The sequence below is a fragment of the Dermacentor silvarum genome, chromosome 1, assembly GCF_013339745.2.
Source record: "Dermacentor silvarum isolate Dsil-2018 chromosome 1, BIME_Dsil_1.4, whole genome shotgun sequence".
NCBI lineage: Eukaryota > Metazoa > Arthropoda > Arachnida > Ixodida > Ixodidae > Dermacentor > Dermacentor silvarum.
Window position 1 is genome coordinate 257,642,068 of NC_051154.1, and position 21,418 is coordinate 257,663,485.

Genomic DNA, 21,418 nt, shown 5'->3' on the forward strand with positions numbered 1-21,418 from the left:
GGCTGTCTTCGAGATATCGGCAGGCTCAACGGGGATTTGGTGATAGGCCTTGACAAGGTCCAGTTTACTAAAGATTTTGCATCCTTCCAAGTGGCCTGTGAAATCTTGGATGTGTGGAAGGGGATAGCTATCGTGGTCCGTGTGAGCGTTGAGCGCCCGGTAGTCGCCGCATGGATGCCAGTCACCAGGTTCCTTCTTGGGCACCAGATGAAGTGGGGAGGCCCAACTGCTGGACGAAGGGCGAATAATAGCTGGCTGGAGCATGTGCTCGAATTCCCGTTTAGCAATGACGCTCACCGAAGAGGCGGCGCAGACGGGCTGCGATGGGCGGACCACGCGTGACAATGTGGTGGGTTACGCTGTGCTTAGGTAGCTGATTTAAATTGCAGGGCCTCGTCACTTCGGGGAAATCTTTGAGGATTCGAGTGTACAGGCATGATGGGATTAGCGTGCGGATGCCAATGGGAGCAACAGCCGACAGAGCCCCAGGGATGGAGAGGCTCATCTTGCTGTCAATCAGGCGATGGCGGCGCTTGCTGACGTTGAGGTCGAAATGGGTCAGGAAATCGGAGCCGAGGATAGGCTGATAGACGTTGGCCACGATAAAGACCCACCGGAACATGCGCCGCAGGCCAAGGTTGAGAGTGAGGGACCGCAGACTATACGTGGCGATGGAGGTAGAGCTCGCCACACGGAGCGCAGGTCCAGGTGACTTAGAAGCATGGTCACTCTTGGAGGACGGCAGTACACTGACCTCGACACCCGTGTCTACAAAGAACCGCAGGCCGGAAATGTGATCCATGACTATGAAAAGGCGGCCGGGTTTTAAGGCGAGGTCACATGCCGTTGTCAGTGATCTCACGGTGCGTTTTCCAACCATTCGCATGGGGACTTGCACTGGCGTGCGCGGTGCTGGAAAGTGCGATGGTACCAGCAGATAAGCGAGCGTTGAGGACTGCGTGAGGTGGAGCCGCGCTGGTCATGGGAGAACGTCCGAAGGGCGTCGATGGAAACGGCGAGCTGGTTGATCCGGGACTCTAAGCGGGCCATGATTGAAGACTGTGGCGTTGAAGAGAGGGCGGTGACTGAAGGAGAAGTCGCGTTGTGGACTCGATCAGCGAGCTGGGCAAGGCAATCGAGGGTCAAGTCCTCTGTAGCGGCCAAGGCAAGGTGGGTGGACTGTGGCAAGCTCTGCAGGAAGAGCTCCCTCAACAGCGCACCGTTCGAGTTGATGTTGCTTGTGCCCAGGAGCTGTCGCATGCTGTTGAGCAGCTGGGAAGGGCGGCGATCTCCAAGGTCCTCGGAGGTGAGCAGGTGCTGGAGCGCGCACTCTCAGATGCTGTGGTGCGTTCTAAAATACTCTGCTTCAGTTGCTGGTACGAGGCATCACTTAAAGGTGCAGCGATAACGTCCGCCACTTCTTGAGCCACCTCAGGAGACAGGTTGCCAAGTAAGTGGCGAAACTGCGAAGTCTCCGAGGTGATGTGGTGCAGATCGAAGATGGCTTCGACCTGGGCGAATCAAACCTGCGGGTTCTTGCGCCAGAACGTGGGCAGGCAGAGCTGCAGAGCTGCGACATCTTGTGGGCACGAGGTAGCGTCAGGCGGAAGGTTTACCTGAGGGCGGGAGGTTGCTAGGGTCGGTCATCTCTTAGGCCGGAGTCACCACTGTCGAGAATCGAGGGGTCGCAGCGGAGCGCCAGAACAAGAGGACCGGCTCAGCAGGCTTTCAGAACGGACTAGCACGTGCCGTGCTTGCGCCGCTAGCACGCGCCGCCCAACTTTATTCTCCTCGTCATTCGCAGCCAGCCTCACAGTGCCGGCTGAGAGCGCTGACCTTAGCGTCCCCACATAGCAACGTAGGTGGGCGCTACAAGCTTACAAACTGCCTCCCAAACGAAAGCGAGTGTATGGGATGGTAACAAAGTTAGTCACGGCAGCCATCCTTGCGGAAGACTGGACGGTGGCCCCTTGTTGCCGACGCCGTTCGTAGACGCACATCTGTCCCTTTTTGTAGCTTCGAGAAACCTGTCACAAGACTAGTGTTGGATTTACATGGCAGGCGCAAAAGTGTCATGTGACTACCGCACTGACTGTGCGGCTACATACATTTGTGCGGATGGTGAATGGACAAAGAGAGGGGGGGGGGGGGATGAGCGTGGTGAGAACTTGTCGTGACCCTCCCAATTACAGAATCTTTGACAGGTTGCAAATCACGCCGAACCTAACAATGAAAAGGCGCCTGCGCTTTACTGATGTTTCCGTCTGTTTCCGTCCCTGAGTCCGTCTGTCACGCAGATTTAGTGCTCCCACTCCTGCGTCAAATGCGCCAGATTGCGCCATACGAGATTTCCTGCGCCATCTTGATAAAAATACACGCTTTTGCGCCGAAGTGCGCCAAAATTAGCGACTGCGCATTACGTGTGTGGCCGCAGTGGCCCGCAGACGTGCGTAGCGCGAATGATTAAAGCGGCTTCATAAATCGAACTTCACGTTCGACGACCAATACGTCGGCGACCGATAATTCGGGCTTGATGGGGACTGCCTAAAAGTCCAAATAATTGGGAGTCGGAAATATCCAAATTCACCAGAAAAGAACTGAATTTATTCCGCCAGTGGCTAAAAAAAAAAGACATTACTCTCGGTTGACTACTTTCAGGGATATGTTCACTTTCGCGGGATTTCGCGTCACTAGCGTCAGCGTCGGCATACTTGGTAGGTTGCCAGGAACGCTATCATCCGTCTACGTCTCAATTGCTAGTCGCGCGAAATGTCGCGTAAGTAAAAGTAACCCGGAAAGGGATCGTCCAAAAATAAAGCCGAAGTTTGTCAACGCTGTTCTGAGCGCACGTACGCTTGCTTACGATCTGGTCAGTCCGTATCTCTACCATTGTTATGCTGTCGCCACAAAAAGACGAAAGTACAATTAATGCATGCACCGAATCTTCAACCTTTGGCAACAGGACCGCGATTTTGTAGCGATGCCTTTTCCGCTGCTTCGTCAGTGGTATAAGAGCAGCGCTTCGCCTGCGTTATATGGTATCAGCCGGCAGAGAACGGTGCATGATAGGGGCGGCATATAGAATCGAGCGGAATGCATCGCTACAAGATCGCCACGCAGGAGTTGACCACGCTATCATAGCCGAATGACGGCGAATTTTTTTTTTGAAACAGTCACTGTCCTCGTCGGCGGAGACATTGAGAGTGTTGTCGGCGCCACTTAAACAACTTTAGTCGTCGCGACCGTGTGGCTTGTTAACCCGTCAACGAATAAATGCTGGACGCACAGGGCTAACCCGAATGAACCCCCGAATAGCTTGCCGGAATTCACGTGCCCTACGGTTTGGGCGCGGTCAGTGCTGGATTAACTAGGGTTTGCTAGTTTCGGTTTCCAGGAGATGTCAGCAACAGGGTCGACCATCATGCTGTGGCGATGCCAGCGACGTATCAACGCAAAATATTGCTATTTCCACTCAACTCGGCGGTCAAATTAGCGCGCAGTCGTGCACACGGAGTCCGAATTGTACAGAATGGCGTACCTTAAGGTGTCCGAAATTTCGGTCGTACTTATACTTTAAATTTATGGGCCAGTGATGGTGCCTCAAAGTAGTCCAAATAATTGAGCTTGTTTGAATTGCTGGTGTCGAAATAATCGGTCGACGCCATTTGTGAATCGACCAGTTGCTGAACAGAGGCTTCAGCTTTACGAGGAAAAACAGACCGTTGAAAAGTACCTGGTGTCATCTGAAGCAATGACTGAGCGTTTCGAGGGGCTCATCAAGGCTGGCCTGGCTCAGAAAAGCATTGATGTTGAGTGTGGCCAGGTGTTTCTGACTGATGCTAGAGCCTTGCTGAAAGCATAACAAAGTGCCAGCTGTCAATGAAAAAAATCGTACAATGTAAAAGGTAACATCTGAGCAGCTTCACTCACCTTTAAATAAACTAATTACAGCACACTGTGTGAACATGTTTGTTGTCTTCATTTAAATTAAAGAGAAAAATCATGTATTTAGAGGCAGAGCAACATTGTTTTACAGCAAGCAAATACTTTCTGGAATAACGCTTGTCAATTTTAAGTGTTTGAAATAGCTTGGCATTTATTAGCTACAAAGTGCTCCGAAATCTGTATCTGGATGCTCCAAACTGCTCTAAAATTGAGATTTTGCTGCTCCAAAAAATTGCTCCAAATCTCAGTTTGTCAGTGGTACCAATGCAGATTGGATGGGAAAGCCTTTCAATATTTTTGGAGGAAAACTGGAAAGCAAAAACTTTCTATGCAATAAAAGATTGCCATGAAAACACAGGTTGGCTAATAAAGTGAGAACCTTATTGGTATTTACTACAACATAACTTTACTAATTATTTAGCTTCCGAGGAAAAAAAAAGCACTTGATTCTATCCAACAGACATTCTAATAATAATAAAAAAAATTTACAGAACTTCATATATTAGAAATGAGCTGTAATCAGTGCTGGCATACTAATTTTGAGTTCCATTCAATAAGAGCAGACTGTACCGAATATCTTGATTTCAATGTATCTAATCTACTGATAGCTTGCTACAGTCTTGTCAGGCAATGCTAGGAGATTCACAAGCATATGCAGCACCATGTTTTCTAGCCCGAAATTTGTAAGCATTAAACTTTGTGATAAATTTTCTGATATTTGATATTAGATTTGACATTTGTCATTTTTTTTCTTAATTCAATTCGATTCAAAGTCTACTATTTGGTATTCGCACAGCCCTAGTTATTAGAATTAAGCTTTCTATTTCAAATGCAGTGAATTTTGTTCAAATTGTTGCAGCGGTTGTCTCATGAGAGAATTTGTACATTCCACATGTGTTTGAATAGAGAAATCATAGTTGGCACCTAGCTAAAACTTCCCCTTAAAGGGACTCTGAAACTGTTTTGACAATTGTCCAAATGTACTGAGTCGGCAGGGTAGGTCTTTCTGAACATTGAGAGATAGATTTAAGAGCTCTCAATAAAGCGTGTAATTTATTACAAGATTTAAAAAATTTGCATCACTAGCAATCGCGCGAAATGGTGCCGCTCCCCTGAGTTTTCCCCCGCCCCGTCACCTGCGACGTAGCGGGGGCACGTGATGCCTTTCGGCCGAACTATCCGATTGACTACCCATTTAACATCATCAGGAATGCTAGAAACATATCGCTGCAAGAAGCTTATTTTTAATAGTATACGTATGGGCATCGAATTTTGCGTGCCTTAAAAAATAAATACACAAATGCAATAATATATATGCATTTATTGAAACCAATGGCCCACTTCCACCTGAGAATGTGAGTCGTCTGCTACAGCTGTAGTGATGGAAGCCGATGGGCTCGGAGAAGTTTTTAATGAAAGTAGGTGCAGTGATGTCTTGTTTGGTGGCGGGAACATGAATGGTACCAGTGCTGTATTACGCTCGTCTTGCAGTGCAGGTGTGGGCATGGAGTAAACTACAGCAACAGCACGCTGTAAGTGATGCGAGCGTTGTACGTCAATGTCACTGCCAACCTCCTTGGTGAACACCCGCAGTTTTGAAAGGAAAGGCGCTTTTAACGGCAACTGCAGGATCCGAATTTCTCAAAGAGCCAGGTTTTGTGTATAATTTGCCTAGATGATAGCAAAGAAACATCTTAACAAGCCAAGATCCTGAAAAAAGAGTTGCGGAGCCAATTGAACGTGCCCTGCAATATGTCAAAACGTCCACTAGAAAGTTGCCACTTGAGTTAGACTTTAGCGCAGTGGTACTGTCTCTGCCTCCCACTCTAAAAGTGTTGGTTCAGTTCCCGATGTTAATTACTTTTTTTTTCCTATTTCCATTTTTTTTAAGTTCTAGATAATCCGGTTAATCCGGCATAACTGCCGGATTAAATACGCTGTTCCCCATACGGCGCCAAAACTTAACAGTAGACGGAACATTATAAATAGCACCTTTCACCACATTCACAAGTTCATGGTGTTTTCACCGCTGACGGCTACAAAGAAATCTTATGAGTGTGACATAGAGACAATCGTAAACATACGTGTATATTTACATGTTATCAGGTTATTATCAAACCGAAATAATACTTTAAGGCAGCTACAGTGTAGACTGCTTATAACGTAAGTCGCCGGAGTCGTTAATATCTGCACTATAAGCGGTACCGCACTATAATCAAAACAACTGTTTTGAAGCCCTGCACGTATGCAAAACATGTAGACCAAGCAGCCGCACGTATCCGAGAATCGAAGCGTGCTACTGGGGTTTTGTATCCGTTTAAATTTACGAGCGTTGAAAGGTTAATGTCCAAGTACCTACGATCATCGCATGAAGCAGACAAAGTAATAATTAAAAAAAAGTCTCAGTTTCGCCCGAAAGGCGAAGCATCAATTGCGATAGCAAATTAGTAGAGAGCTACAAGAGTAGGGATAGAAGTTTTATTGGCTGCATAAACTTGACACATTCGCTTACTAATTGAATTAACAAGCGTGGTGTCGACGCGCACAAGCAAACATGAATAGACTTGATGACCACAGACAACCACTGTCAAAACGCAGGCGTGGGGAAACGCGGCCGTCGCAGCGAGCGAAGCTTGTTCATGTGGTCTATCGCTTCAACGGAAACTAAGCGGCGTAAGCACAGCGCATACAAAGGTCGGAAGTGTGGAGATCGCTTTCAAGATACGGTGCGCGCGACAACACCGACAGCCGGCACAGGCGCCAGCGCATTTGTTGGCAGAGCAGAAGCCGCCGCCACTCCCCCCCCCTCTCCCTCTCTCCCGTGCTGCCTTCCCGCTTTGCTCCTTTCGCGTGGGAGATTGCGTCGCCAGTTCCCCTTGCGCCCGGTTGCAAGGTACTCATTTGGTGCCACAGCACAGCGTTGCCTACCCCTCCCTTCCTCCCATACCCCCATGGCCTTTCGCGCCATGGAAGTCGCGTTTGCTCTCCGTTGTGCGTTCGCTCTCCGTGAAGGCGCGTGTCACCCGCGCGCTTTCACTCGCACATACGGCGCTCGGCGACCCCTTGGACTCGTGCTCCACGTCTCTTGCTCCTCCTCCGCATCGCCCTCGTTGATCTCCTGTCCCATCGGTGGGCGCACCTTGTTGAGAAGCGTGCTCGCTACCGCCCTTGTCGGTGAGATTTTCCCGTGGAAGCCGCATTATAACTGGTATTTTGTCTCACGCGGCTGCACTGTAAGTGGTATGCGTATACATGGGGTGCTATTGGAAAATTAACGGGAGTCTGAAAAGACTGTACTATATCTAGTCCTGCACTATAAGCGGTTACGTTATAAGTGGTCTATACTTGTAGTCTGTACATTGGATGTACGCTCGCAGAAACGCTGGGAATGCTCGGCGTGGTGCACTTTTTTTTTTAATGTATAGCGCAAAGCAGTGAATATTGTGCGTCGTGCCACCGTATCTCCATCCGCCACCCGAAGTTCATCGTGAAGGTTTGAAAAACTGCATAGGGACCCCTACACTCAGTTCATATCAACCAAAAGTAGACAACACTTGTGTCACCGCATGAAGGAGGCAAACATAGCAATGGCTGCCCTGTGTAAATGTTTAGAGGGAATACCGCGGCTTGGTTAACCACTTGTACCTGTTTTATTATAGCACTCTGACAGAAAACTCCTGTGAGAAAGCATTCTTTGAGAGATACCCTCTATATCTAGGCGTACAACAAGAACTGTTTCAGGGACTCTCTAAATGTGAAAAACAAGAAATTTGCGAAGTTGCTGCCTCGTTGATGTTGTAAAGCATTTTATTTTACTAGCACTAGAGAAAGAGAAGGGTTGTCAACATATGGGGGGTTTCAATGATGACTGACTCTAGTTGTTGAACAACAAGGACATTGAGATAAAAAGATATACTTAGCTGGCCAAAATTAATTTCAACTTGAAATTATTTGATAATTGCCAATGCAGTATTAACTAAATTTAAGTGCAAATATTGCTAAAATAAATTGAAGCCAGTGAGTTCTTAAAGGGGTCCTGCGCCTCAAATCATGCATGTTGTTTTTATTACACGTTTGCTTACTTTGGTACTTGGCTATGCCTTCAGTGCCAGTGAAAACGCAGAACTCATAGCATATGATATGTTAATTTGCTTCTGAAATCAGTTTCCGCACCTGCTGCAGCATCATACATCAACAATTTTCAGCAGCGGATGTGACGCAAAGGGACATGACTTATTCAGTTCGTATTGATTGGTTGGGCATGAAGAATATATTGTGCGTGTTTATGCTATACTACATACAATGATGACTTTAAGAATAAAATGTATTTTATGCTTTTTAAAGCTACGAAGAGGACGCTTATTTGTGCAGTACAAATTAATTTTTTCGCAACTGACAATAGGGGTGCTGTCCAACAGTCTACCCTCAAAATGCAATGCAAAAATAAGCATTAGCACGCAGCTCGTACGTATGGACAGTGTGTAAAGATCATTCTTTATATTTTTGCCATACATCCGGTGGCTATTTATAAAATTCACTGTGCATGAGAAGGTGAGCTTTCAGGTGCCTTAACTAGATGGCGCCACCATATCAAGCGAGACTATGAAAGGAAGGCCAAAATGGGAAGAAAACGTCTGTTACCGCAGGGTGTAAGCTGCGTTTTGATTGGAAGCAGCATAACTCCTCGCTGGGCGAGTGAAATGCAAAAGCGTATGCCTCTTTCGGACGTCTGCTTTTATTTTGAAAATGTAAGTTGATTAACTTTTGTTTGGCCACATCAATTTTCGTAATTCTTTTTGCATTCACCTCGGGATAACACAAGGAACGCGTTTTGATGCAGAACTTGGCGGGTATAAAATGGTCACAGGGCCCCTTTAAGACTTGTCTGCTTAGTAAGAGTACTGACAACAGTACCAGTTTTGAGATATCGATTTCTGAAATTGGTAACAAAATAGTACATTGGTGTTAATGTAGTTTTGTGCCATATTTGTTCTAAGGATTCTTTGTTGGAGTGGAGCGTCAGTGTATTTTAATATAAGTTTGGGGAAGAATATCTCGAAACTAGTGGTGTCAGGATTCTTACCTAGTGGACATGCCTTGAGCACTGACCAGCTCGATATCTGCATTTGCAACATGTGTGTTGAAGTCAATATTAGTTACTTAATGAATTTCAGTTAAAGAGCTATCATTCAATTTCCGGCCTCTGCTGGTGCTGTGAATTTTAGGTCAGAAGTTATCGCATTGTCTCTAAATTCCTGTTTTTATAATCAGGAGACTTTTGTAAATGGAAGAACTGGCATTTGATATGCTGTTGGTGTGCAGGTTGGGCCAGCGGTATGTGAGTGAAAGTCTGTTGGTATTAATTACATATTCATATCTGCTAATGTGATGATTTCGTTTGTTATGGGTACATGTTGAGCTTGACCTTTTTTTTGCCTTTTGCTGTAGATCCTCACAATGCAGAATCTGTGGAGTCCATTAAGAAAGCAATCCTCGTGGTTTGTCTTGATCGAAAACTAAAGGCTAAGGAGCCTTACGAAGTGGCCTGTGCTTATCAAATGCTTCTTGGAGGCAGAAATGGTGAAAATGCTGCCAATCGCTGGTGTGATAAAACTGTCCAGGTACTTGCTCTTTTCTTCTTTGAAACTGAACACCCTAATTATAGAAAAAAAATTGGAAAAGGTGACAGCAAGTTATTAAGGCTTTTCCTTACTGTCCACGCAGCAGTGTCTTGCACGTTAATACTCGAGCCCTTTTGTTGCTCACTTTGTAGCAAACTTGTAGTAGTATAGTGTTCCAGTCCAAAAGTAGATGCTACTTGTAATATTTGGTGTTTATTTAAATTTCTTATGTCTGCTTCTTTTGTATGCGGTATGTTGGCTAGTGGAAACCATGTTAAGACTTTATTCTGTTGGTACAACCAACGGCCGATTTTTCGGAGATGCCCGATAATTCCGATGCCTTTGCGGCACCGCCATCTACCCAGCCCATAAAGCCAATGTATAAGACCGTCTGAAATTGTGGACACTTAAAACCTGCACCGGTCCGATGAATTTCTGTACTTTTTGCCATGACCGTGGGTCCGAAAATGCAATAATTGAAGCCACCACCGCCGCCATTTTTATTATCTCACAGCCTCAAACCTGCCAGCTGCCAGTGCTCTCGCATGCCGATCCGCTGGCAGCTGTAGTCACCACCGCGGCATCACTGGGCCTAGCTGCTTCGACGTTCGCTACCAAGGTTCCTGCTGTTCGGTGCCGCGTTTCTCATTGAAAGAATTAGCTGGTGTTAGCAGTGGTGCCTTTTTATCATCCTTGCCAATGGCTTCGAAGCGTTGAAAGCGTGGCAAGAATCAAGCATTTCAAAATGCCAGTTCCCGAAACTCAGCTTCGCTGCAATATTCTGACATTGCAGTATTGCGGTGAAGCATATAAAAAGCGAAAAAGGCACTGCTGACACTAGACACACAGTATGTAGTCTTTAATTAATATACACGTGTGCACCTGCCGTCTCCTGTCACGTTACGAGCACCGATACGCCTAGTAAGTGTACTGGCAGGCCTTCAGAGCTATTTCGGACGTGCCTGTGACAATTGGAGCTCTTGGGGGCAGTAAAAGGCATGCCTTCATTTTTTTGGACTACTCGATTTTTCGGACGTTCTCGCGGCCTCTAGGGTGTCCGAAAAATTAGACATTGACTGTCTTGTACTGCCAAAAAATTTGGTTGGCATTAAGTCTACATTCCTGTTAAGCATTGCCATAACAAAGAACATGCAAGAGTACCAATGAAATGCAGTATGGAAATAATGCAGCAGATCCAATGTGCCCTGTTGGAATCTATATGCAGTTAAACCTGCTTATAACGAACCTCCATATAACGAAGTTTTTCTATTCCCCGCCATTACTCCATAGAAGCACATGTATTTGAGACCTCTACGTAACGAAATGGCATCGGGAGACCCCCTCGATATAACGAATTTTCCCCTCCGACAACCTAGAGATTTCGCCCCAAATTTTGTCATTTTTGCGCGAGCAGCAACCGGAAGCACCTTCTCTGCCGCGACGGAATGTGAAGCGAGCGCACGTGTGCGTGCGTGTACGAGGCGGGCCTGCATCCCTCGACCCGGCGATCTTGCCGCCTTGCCGCTGCGGGCGTGACCTTCCCCCTCTCTTCATTCATTCAAACCTGATCCTGCCGCTTGCTGCAGCTGGCCTAGCCCGCCAAGCCGGCACACTCTCCTTTTCCAGTCGATGTTGCCGACGCGCTGGCACACGCTGTGACACATCACGCTCAATTCGCTCGGGCCGGCGCGGGGTGGCAGTTCGCAACGTATGATGCTGGAACGGTCCCACAGTTGCGACGCAACAGCGGGGTTCACCAATGCATTGGGTTCTATGGGAGCTCTGCCGGGACCGGCCGAAAACGAACAGCCGGGAAAACGCAGCCCCCGGGAACGTAGGATCGGGGTTCTACTGTAACACTATACGATGCTACGACGCCATCGTGACGCTCTCTCTTCGTTTCCGATGCCTCGCGCTTGTGCGAAACGACACGCGTCCACTCATCCGGTACCTGGTGTGACACTCCAAGGATGAGTGCTTCGACAAAAACGGAAAACGGGTGCGCGTTACAATTGAGGGCACGTTAGAATCGAGTAAATATGGTAAGTGTTTCTTTTTCGAATTTTCGTGCCGAACCTGCATATAACGAAATCCTCTTTATAATGAAGTTTTTCGCGAATTTGTCAATTTCGTTATATCCGGGTTTAACTGTATAGCAAAGCTTTCCGTACATGCATAAGGAGTGCTGAAACACGGATTTGTGTTTATTCAGTGGGAGTGCAATGTAAAACCGAACGCTTTATTAATTTTGGCGACGAATGCAAGGCACCTTTGAAAGCAACCAGCGTTAAGGAGTTGAAAGAGGCAAGCTGGCTTTCTGCGCCATTTGTTTGGGGCACTCGTCCCCCCCTTGGAGGCGTAGATGCGACAGTCTGCGCACTTGCCAGGTGGCGCAGTGCATGCGCAACGTGAGGCCACTTCTTCCGGTGCCCTCTCTTCTGTTACATTGCAGCTCTGCATCGCGGGCTCCTCGCGCTTTCTACCAGCTGCTAAAGACCCGCATGCGCAGGTTAGCTTCATCCCCTCTACATTCCGCTGCTGTGGGCGAAGTGGTGTGAGCCATCGATCCTAGATGGCATTGCCGTCTTGCAGTCGAGTATGAACTATTCGGCGAGGACGCACGAGCAGCAGCAGCAGGTGGTAGCCACGGTCAGCAAGAGAGGTGCAAGGGGGTTCGCAAAGAAATTTTTGTTTTAAAACTGGCTGGTGGAGGTATCAGCGGAATGACAAACAGGACTTGGCATAGATATGCGACACTGTAGCTTTGTGTTGCAGTTTTCATGTTCGTGCGAATTGATGGGGCTTAATGTACCAAAGCAAAACAGGGCTTATGCAACACACTGCAGTAGAGGGCTCCGGACCAATTTCGACTACCTGGGTTGCTTTAACATGCACCCAATGCTTGGCACTGGAGCATTTTTGCATTTGGTTTCCATGTAGATAATGGCCATGGGGGTTGGGAGTTGAACCCACCGCCCTGTGCTTAGCAGCAGAGTGCTGTATACACTGAGCTACCGGAGCAGGCACTTTTATGTTCACAGGCGGCAGACAAAAATTTATACATTGTGCCACATGCATGTGGTACCATCAGAGGCCCATGTGCCTTGCGTACCCATGGCACCCCCCAACTCAGCAACCATATGACGTCACACTCGGGGGGGATACGATTTGGTTGTTGGGCCCTTAGCGTTATTATGGGTGATGGATTATGGTTGCCCCCTATTGGTAAAAAAGTTTCCATAGAATATTTTTTCTTTTCGTTGAATATGCTTATTTTCGGCGTATTTTTCACATTTAGATGGAAAATAAAATTCTGGGGGTATTTATATACCGTATATACTCGTGTAATGGCCGCAGGTTTTTTTCCTAGATCTGGGGTGAAAATTGGAGGTGCGGCCATTACACGGAGAAAAAGACGAATTTTTTTTTCATAAATATTTTCGGTGGTACTTACCTTTATTGAATTACAGTACTCGCTTCTACTGGCTCTAGCTATTCTTGGCTATTCCTGTAGCATGTCACCTGCTGGCTGGAATAAATGGTGACGCCGCACAGACTAGCGACGGCGTCTCAGAAGCAGCCGCGATATCTCTGAGGCTGTGCTTTTGCTACCTGGAGGCACCGACAACTCGGCACCGCTGCCTTGTTTTGCCACTGATTAAAAGTAAATGCTTCGGAATTCTCTCATCACACAACCGATAACATTGCCAACCTTCTCAAAAAATAAAGGGTGCTGCTTATACAAGGGCAATTTTTAAATATATTTTTGGGGGATTTTTTTTGCAAAGTTCTGAATGCAGCTTTTACACGGGTGCAGCCATTACACGAGTATATACGGTGCATACGTGTTGTTCTGAAAGGTTTGTCAGGGCACCGGACCAGTGCTGTGTCCTGCCTATCCTGCATTCTATGTACATTAGAACCCCGCTGTTACGTTCCCGGGTGCTGCATTTTCCCGGCTGTTACGTCGTTTTCGGCCGGTCCCGGCACAGCTCCCATAGAACCCAATGCATTGGTGACCCCGCTGTTACGTCGCAACTGTGGGACCGTTCCCGCATCATACGTTGCGAACTGCCACCCCGAGTTGGCCCGAGCAGCCATTTTGACTTTTCATGTCACTTGGCTTGGTTGCTTGACGATGGCATTGGCCGCCCAAAGTGCCGGGGGCGACACTTATGACGTATTTTCGGTTTCTGCCAGCAAAAGTATGGCCCTTGAGATCCGTATTTGCTATCTAAAGATGGTTTCTATGACGCGTTGCGGCCCTAAAATTGGTTTTGGCTCATAGATGTTCCGTACAAAGTCCAAGGGCGATAACACCACGCGCCGTATGCTGTATGTGCGAGTGAAAGCGTGCGAGGGGAGCCGACGACCGCGTCTAAATCTCGCACGCGAAAAAAAAGAAAAGCAGGGAGGAAGCGCGCCTTCTCCCGTTGCGCTCGAGACACCGGCGAGGGAGCGAGGGGGGAGGGATAGCAGGCAGCGTTGTGCTCTGGCATCAACTGCGTACTGCGCGGCGGTGCGCGGGCGGGCCGTATTTTGAAAGCGATCTACATTGGGAGCAGAGTCTACGCAGTGTAGGTGCGTCGGCGGCTCGTAGCTTTGTACGTGCTGTGTGTTTGTGTTGTGTTGTGTTGAAGCGATAGACAACAGCACGAAGGTCACTTCGCTCGCTTCTGCAGCGGCGCTTAAATTTTTCACGGCAGCGTTTGACAGCGCGCGTCCGCGCTCATCGAGTGTGATGTGCTCATGTTTGCCTGTGGGCACTGACACCATGCTTGTAGTTAATGAGCGAATGTTTACAAGTTTATACGGACAATAAAACTATTATTCTTACTTTGTATAGCTGTCTACTAATTTGCTATCACAATCGATACTTCGGCTGTCGGGTGAAACTACGACTTTTTTTCACACATAAGAATTAAAACAATATTGTGTGCAGTTCAACACTACTCCCATTTCTCAGGTTTTCCTGTTTCCTGGCTCTTATGTTTCCCGGCTCTTACACTTTTTTTTATGGTCCCGGGAAAAACGTATCAGCGGGGTTCTACTGTATTCCCCAAGGCTATTGTTTTATTGTTTTATTTTACGGTTCAGTAGCATAACTAATGAGTTAATAGGCACAGATGAAGATTGAAGATAAGAAAATGAAGGTACTCAAAGAGTTTATGTCAGAGCTGCTTTAAGAAAGCGTTATGCAGGTAATTTAATTACAGGGCAACCACTTTTGAAGCTTTGCCTGTGTTTGATAAGGTTTTCTACATGCCCGCATTTTTGCATGTTACAGCAACTAACAAAAAATTCTCTTATTATAGCTGATTGTTGGAGAAGATGGCTACACAGGGCTGCTTTATGAGCATAGCCCTTCAGAAGGTCCTCCTGTGGCAGTTCTGGTGGATCATTGCTACAAGTACATGTATGTGCTATCCAAACATCTCATCAGCCAAAAGCTTGCATAGAAGCTCTAGAGCTTTGGGCATACACTTTAGGCTGACATGCTGGTAGTAGTTGCCAGATTCTGACTTCCTTTTGCTGGGGACATACTTTCATAGCAGTCGTGGAACAGACTAGTTCTATTTTTGCATTTCAATGATATGAGTGTGTATTCTGTGTCTAACACTTATGAATTTGTTTTTCAATTTGTTCTGGTCAAGTTGTGCATTTGTTATGGTTGGTTTTGCTTTATCTAAATGACTGACCAAATTTTGTTACTAGAATTGCATGCCACTGAAGGCATTGGATCATACTTTGCATGATACAAAATTTTAGCCTTGCTTTGATTTGGCATATGGATATGTGACATGACATTATATATAGCAGTTTGATGTTATAATTGAATCTTGCAGTGACAAGAAACTGGGTTGTCCACCATCTGGTAAAGCAGCTGACAACATTCCCAAGAAGCTTGAATTTGTTGTGTCCCCAGACACCACAAAAGAGATTGAGAAAGCACGTTCTTCACTTTCTAGGTTGGTGTAATTTCCTATGCAATGCCATGCAAGAAAATTGATGTTTCATTTTCATTTTTGCTTACTCGGTTGTCTCGCATACAGATAGAATAAAGGTATTCATCAAATTCAAAGGGGATCACAGAATGTTTCAATGCATCGATAACTTGGTTCATCAAGATATATACATGTAACATGTAATTGATGTCTCTGCCAATTTCGATAACCTTCCATGGTTGCAGAAGACTGACTGCTGTTTTTAAAGCCTTCAGTTTCTGCAAACACCTGGACTGAGCAGTGTCGGTACACCCGTCTTATTTTCCTGCATATGTGACAGCAGTCAGCATGTACACTGCACTATGGTTTAAGATATGCAGGAGAAATGTATCACGCTAATGTGTGACCAACAGATGTCAAAAAACTGCATCACATGGCACTGTTTGCTGCATGCAGTGTACACTGCACACACAGTGTACACCTGTATGCTACAATATGACACGCATATATCGATGAAGGATTGCTATAGGTGCTTGCAGCACACTGAACACGTATGGCTTCTACAGACTGCTGAACAACTAGGCACAAACAAAAGCACATTGGTCAAGAACGAAACTCGTTATGTTTGTAAAGAGGCCGTGCCAGTCATTGCGCATTTGCAGGAAGGGAAAGTACAGTCGAACCCACTTATAACAATATTCAAGTGCCAAGAAAATCCCATTGTTATAACAGATAATTACTATACTAACTGGGTTGCACAAAAAAAAGCAGAGGGGGTACAAGCATTCAAATGTTTTAACTAGACAGAAAGAAGTATCATACCTTTAGAAGAGCTATGAATTGGGCTAGTTGGTGTGCATTCTTTGCACACTTTCTTTTTTATTTAAGGGGAGTCTTTAAGATGGCGTACGGTTTACTGACAAGAAGCGAGGTTTAAAGCATCAGGCATACTATTTATTCTTCGCTGTTCCGGTAGCCTCTGGCTGCACGTGCTCATGAGCACGGGCTCTCTCCAGGAAGGAGGTGCTTCCTCTTCTTCGATATGAGACTGTGCTGAAATTAATTCAACACACTCCCGGCCGCCAAATCACTCGTTCAGCTCGAGCGAATAAAGTTTTTGTATTGGTCTGGTGGTAGTAACTCCTTGCTGTCGTCTGTCGTTGAATCTTACAAGAGCGGACATGGCCATCAACACCCTTGTAGACTTCAAGAACCCTTGCGAGTTTCCACGTTTGTCGAGGTAATTTGTCGACGATATCTTCTGTCTTTATTTCGTTGGTGGGTCTCCCATGAGAAAAGTGCGCTGATCGAAGTTGCAGCAGATATTCTTTCATCCACCTCTTCCAGAAGTTCTCAGTTAAGTGTTTCCTGTAGGCGGGTCGTCGGACAGCTTCTGTGCGCGTAAAGTCCGCTGACACGTCGTTGCTGCCCTGTGGTAGCGTCATTAATCTCTGTCCTATGATGAGGTCTGCTGGTGTTAATGCGCCAGGTTCTCCGCTGTCCGACTCAATGTAGGTGAGAGGCTTCGACTTCCGTAAGCACAGTCGTCAGCTCTTCAAAGTTAAGTCGAGCTTTGCCGAGAACCTTTCTCAGTGGAAGCTTGATTGTCCTGACCAGACGCTCCCACCAGCCGCCCCACCATTGTGCGCTGGGAAGAATAAGCTTCCAAGTGATAGTCTCCTGGCTCAAGTATGCCGTTACGTCCTCTTGGGAAAGCAACTTGAAGAGCTTCTCTAAGTCTTTTGGCGTCTTCTTAAATGTATTTACGTTGTCTGAATAAATCACGCGAGGTAGACCCCTTCGCGCTACAAAGCGTCGTAAAGGCATGAGGAAGGCTTCTGAGGTCATGCTGGAAAGCAGTTCCAGGTGCACTGCTCATGATGTCGCACATGCGAAGAGCGCTATGTAACATTTTGTTTCTCCGGCTTGAGTCGCAACAAATAGTGGTCCTGTGAAGTCAACTCCAGTGACTTCGAATGGGTTCGTCGGCCTTGCACAATGACGTACTATAGGAGCAGTTGGAGTGTCGCCAGGGCCAATTCTGAAACGTCTGCACGTATAGCAGCCGTGTATGACTTTCTTCACTAATGTTCGTGCCGGGCAGATCCAATAGTGCTCTCGCAACTGTGTCAGAGTGTCTCTCACGCTTCCGTTTAGTATTTCGCAGTGTGCTCGCATTGTTAGTAACGTAGAAAAGTGTTGATCGTGCGGGAGGATGACTGGGTGTTTTACCTCCTCAGATGCGTCAAGGTGCAACAAGCACCCGCCCACTCGGAGGATGCTGTCGGCATCCAAGAACGAGTTGAGGTCTTTGATGCGAGAGGTTGCCTTTGCTGATATACCTGTCAAAATCGAACTTATATCTTCGCTGAAGGCTTGTTGTTGTACATATCTGATCAAATATTTTTCTGCTTCAGTGATCTCTTCGGCTACTAGAAAACCAGTGTGCGCTCCGTTTTTGAATCGGCAGTGTTTGATGAATCTCAATATACATGCCGTGACCCTGAGCAGCTTTTCGATTCTGCTGTAGCTCTCAATGTCTAGAATCGATGTCGACTTCGTCGCACTGGAGATCGCAACGTGAACGGCAGTCGTTTCACAGATTACCCTATCGTCGGTGCTGTTAGGTTCTGGGGGTTGTAGTGGCCATCTATCTACTGACTCGCCTAGCCAGTCTGGTCCTTGCAGCCACGTACGGTTATACAATAACTTATCCATTGTAACTCCACGTGTCAGTAGGTCAGCAGGATTCGCCTGTCCCAGACAATACTTCCGCATAGAAGGATCGGTTTTTTTCCCTGATCTCTTTCACTCTGTTTTACACAAATCGCTTCCACTTCGTTGCGTCACCTTTTATCCATGACAACGTAATTGTGGAATTCGACCACATTGTACAGTGGATCTCAAAGTCAGTGAGGGCACTTGAGATGTAATTAAGTAGCCTTGTTCCAATCAAGGCTCCTAGAAGCTCCAGCCGTGGCAGTGTCGTTGTCTAGATAGGTGCCACACGTGCTTTTGCGATCAGCAACTCGGGCCTCGCTGAGCAGCTCGGTACGATGTAGAGCGCTGTGCCGTATGCTGAAGGGCTTACGTCGCAAAATACGTGAGCTTGTAGCACTCGGGGCTATTTGGTTCCGCTGCTAAGATAACGTGGCATGGAAATATTCTGCAAGACTGATAGTTGGCGCACCCATTCATGCCATTCTTCTTGCAGATCCTGAGGTAGCTGCTCATCCCAGCCTATTCCACGTGTCCACAATTTCTGGAAGAAGATCTTTATGGCAATGGTGAATGGCGCAACAAACTCCATTGGGTCAAATATACGTGAAGCAGCTTGAAGAATGAACCGCTTGGTATCATCTTTGTCTTTCATAAATTCGAGAAGGCCCCTTAAAGAAAAAGTGAAAATATCCGTGTACGGATTCCATGTAATTCCAAGTACCTTCATGTTTGTCTCATGGAGGACAGCCAGTTCTTTGCTTGCCGACTGTTCCTCATGCTCCAATGCGTTAATCAGGCCTTCTGAGTTGGTCGTCCATTTCCTTAGCGTCATTCCTGCCTCCTGCACAATCTCTTTGGCTTCACGGCAGATTTGAAGTGCTTCTTCATCTGACTCTGCTCCAACCACTAAATCATCTACATAGAATGACTCGCTGAGAAGTTTCACAGTACTAGCTTTTCTTGAAGGCATACTCTTTAGGTGATGGAGTATACCGTATTTACTCGAATCTAACGCGCCCTCGATTGTAACGCGCATCCGTTTTTCATGACCCCCCCCCCCCCCCCGAAAAAAAAAATCTCCTTGATTGTAACGCGCACCCGTTTTCCGTGACCAAAAAAAAAAAAAAGTATCGCGCACCTCATGCTTTCATACATCAATACAACTTTGTCTCGTTTGGAAAAACAAAGATTTAATCTCGATGCACTGAAGTTGCGATAATAAAAAAAACACACACACACAAAAGGAAACGGCCTATCTTGCCAAGATTGTTTTCACTACGCCGGCACAAGGTTCACTCGTCGTCGCTGTTGGACAACTCCTTATCGCTGTCGACTGACCAAAGCATTTCATCCTCGGTGCCGTCCATGGCATTCGATATCCCACATTTTTTAAAGGCCTTGCTGACCATGGCGGACGGTATCGTGCACCACGCATATTTCGCCCATCCAGTGAAGTCTTGCAGCGAGGCACGTTTAATTCTATTGCTGGGAGTGAATTCATGGCAGCCACTCACAAGCCATTCAGTGTAGAGCGCTCGAATCCTATCTTTAACCGGCTTGTTTAAACAAACATCGAGCGGCTGGAGCTGCGATGTCATGCCGCCGGGTATCACGACAAGGTCAGTGTTGCACGCAGCGAGCTTGTCTTTGATGCGTTGGTCGAGATGGCACCTGAACGCGTCGAGCACAAGCATCGCACGCAGGCCCAAACTGCCGCCGGGCCTCTTGCGCCAGACGTGATCAATCCAGTCGGTGACCAAGTCCATAGTCATCCAACCTTTTTCATTTGCGCGCACCATCACGCCACTCGGAAACACGATTCCCTTCGGGAGCGTTTTGCGTCTGAATATAAGATACGGGGGCAGCTTGTGTCCCTCCGCGGTGCAACAAAGCATTGCGGTGACGCGTGTTTTTTCGTGGCCGGAAGACAACACACGCACTTGCTTCGCCCCCTTCTTTTCAACGGTTGTGGTGGCAGGCATGTCGAAGTAGAGCGGTGTCTGATCGCCATTTCCAATCTGGCCGAGGTGGTAGCCGTTCCTGCGGCGCGAGCTCAAAACGAACCACTGAAAACTGTGCAGCTTTTCTTCGTATTCTTCAGGCAACTTCTGGCATATCCCCGTCCGCCTTCGAAGAGAAAAGCCTTTTCTCTTCATAAAATTTGACAGCTAGTGCCTGCTCGCTTTGAAATCGCTCCGCGTTAGCCCTGTTTGTAGGGCTAACTGCATCGCCCGGACTTTGAGCAGATCGGTCGTCACAGGCCGCTGTGCCGCTCGCTGCTCTTGAACGTATTCTGCGAGCCGCTCTTCTATTCCGGCGAACCGGCCCTGCTTCGGTCCACTGAAGCCCTTTTGTGTAGCCTTGCTGGCGAAAATCTTCTCCTTCTGCTTGCGCCAGTCCCGCACGTATGTTTCTGGAACTGCGAATGCGCGTGATGCGGCCCGATTTCCGTCCGTCTCCGCACACATGATGATTTTCCTTTTAAAAGCGGCATCATGATGAACTCTGCGTATATTCGCTGTCGGCACATCCATGCTGGTAGATCAAACGCAGAAAACGGTAGACTAACCTAAGCACATGTACCACCACAGCACACGGAGGACGCCACTGCAGCTAGGCATAGGCAGCTAGGCTCGAAGTGCGTACCAGGCGGCCATTTTGAACTGCCGATGGCGATATGATATCGGAGATTTAGGGTTGTACTCGATTCTAACGCGCACCCAATTTTTGGACCCGATATATCGGGAAAAAGGTGCGCGTTAGATTCGAGTAAATACGGTAGTTGCCGTCAGTAGGAAGGGTTTACATGTTGCTCCGAATGGCACTCGCGTCATCCTCCACTCTGGAATCTATTCTTCGGAGAAATGCAGTGCTTTTTTTCTCCAAACCAGAGGATTTGAAAGGCATCTCTATCCTTCTCTGCGATTGAGATTTGAAGGAATACTTTCTCAATGTCGGCTAGCAGAGCTATATGGTGCGTTCTGAAGCATAATAGTACCTTCACCAGATCCTGGTACAGGTTCTCACCCTTTTCGAGGCATTCATTTAGTGAGAAGCACCCTTTGGCGCGCGAAGAAGCGTCAAAAACTATTCTGAATTTTGTGGTTAGTGCATGCTCTTGGATTACTTCCCTGCGTGGCATGTAATAAAGCTTTGTCGAATCCAGGGGTGGCCCTTCAACAATCT

The 21,418-nt window shown here is 47.1% G+C and overlaps 1 protein-coding gene across 1 annotated transcript in view; it reads left to right on the forward strand.

The window, feature by feature from the left end:
* LOC119437075 (carnitine O-acetyltransferase-like) overlaps nucleotides 1-21,418 on the forward strand; it is a 75,708-nt gene that overhangs the window by 20,319 nt on the left and 33,971 nt on the right. The window contains exons 8-10 of the mRNA XM_037704146.2: nucleotides 9,394-9,566; nucleotides 14,882-14,982; nucleotides 15,413-15,535. Of these exons, the coding sequence (XP_037560074.1) occupies nucleotides 9,394-9,566; nucleotides 14,882-14,982; nucleotides 15,413-15,535 (397 nt within the window). The remainder of the gene's footprint in view (nucleotides 1-9,393; nucleotides 9,567-14,881; nucleotides 14,983-15,412; nucleotides 15,536-21,418) is intronic.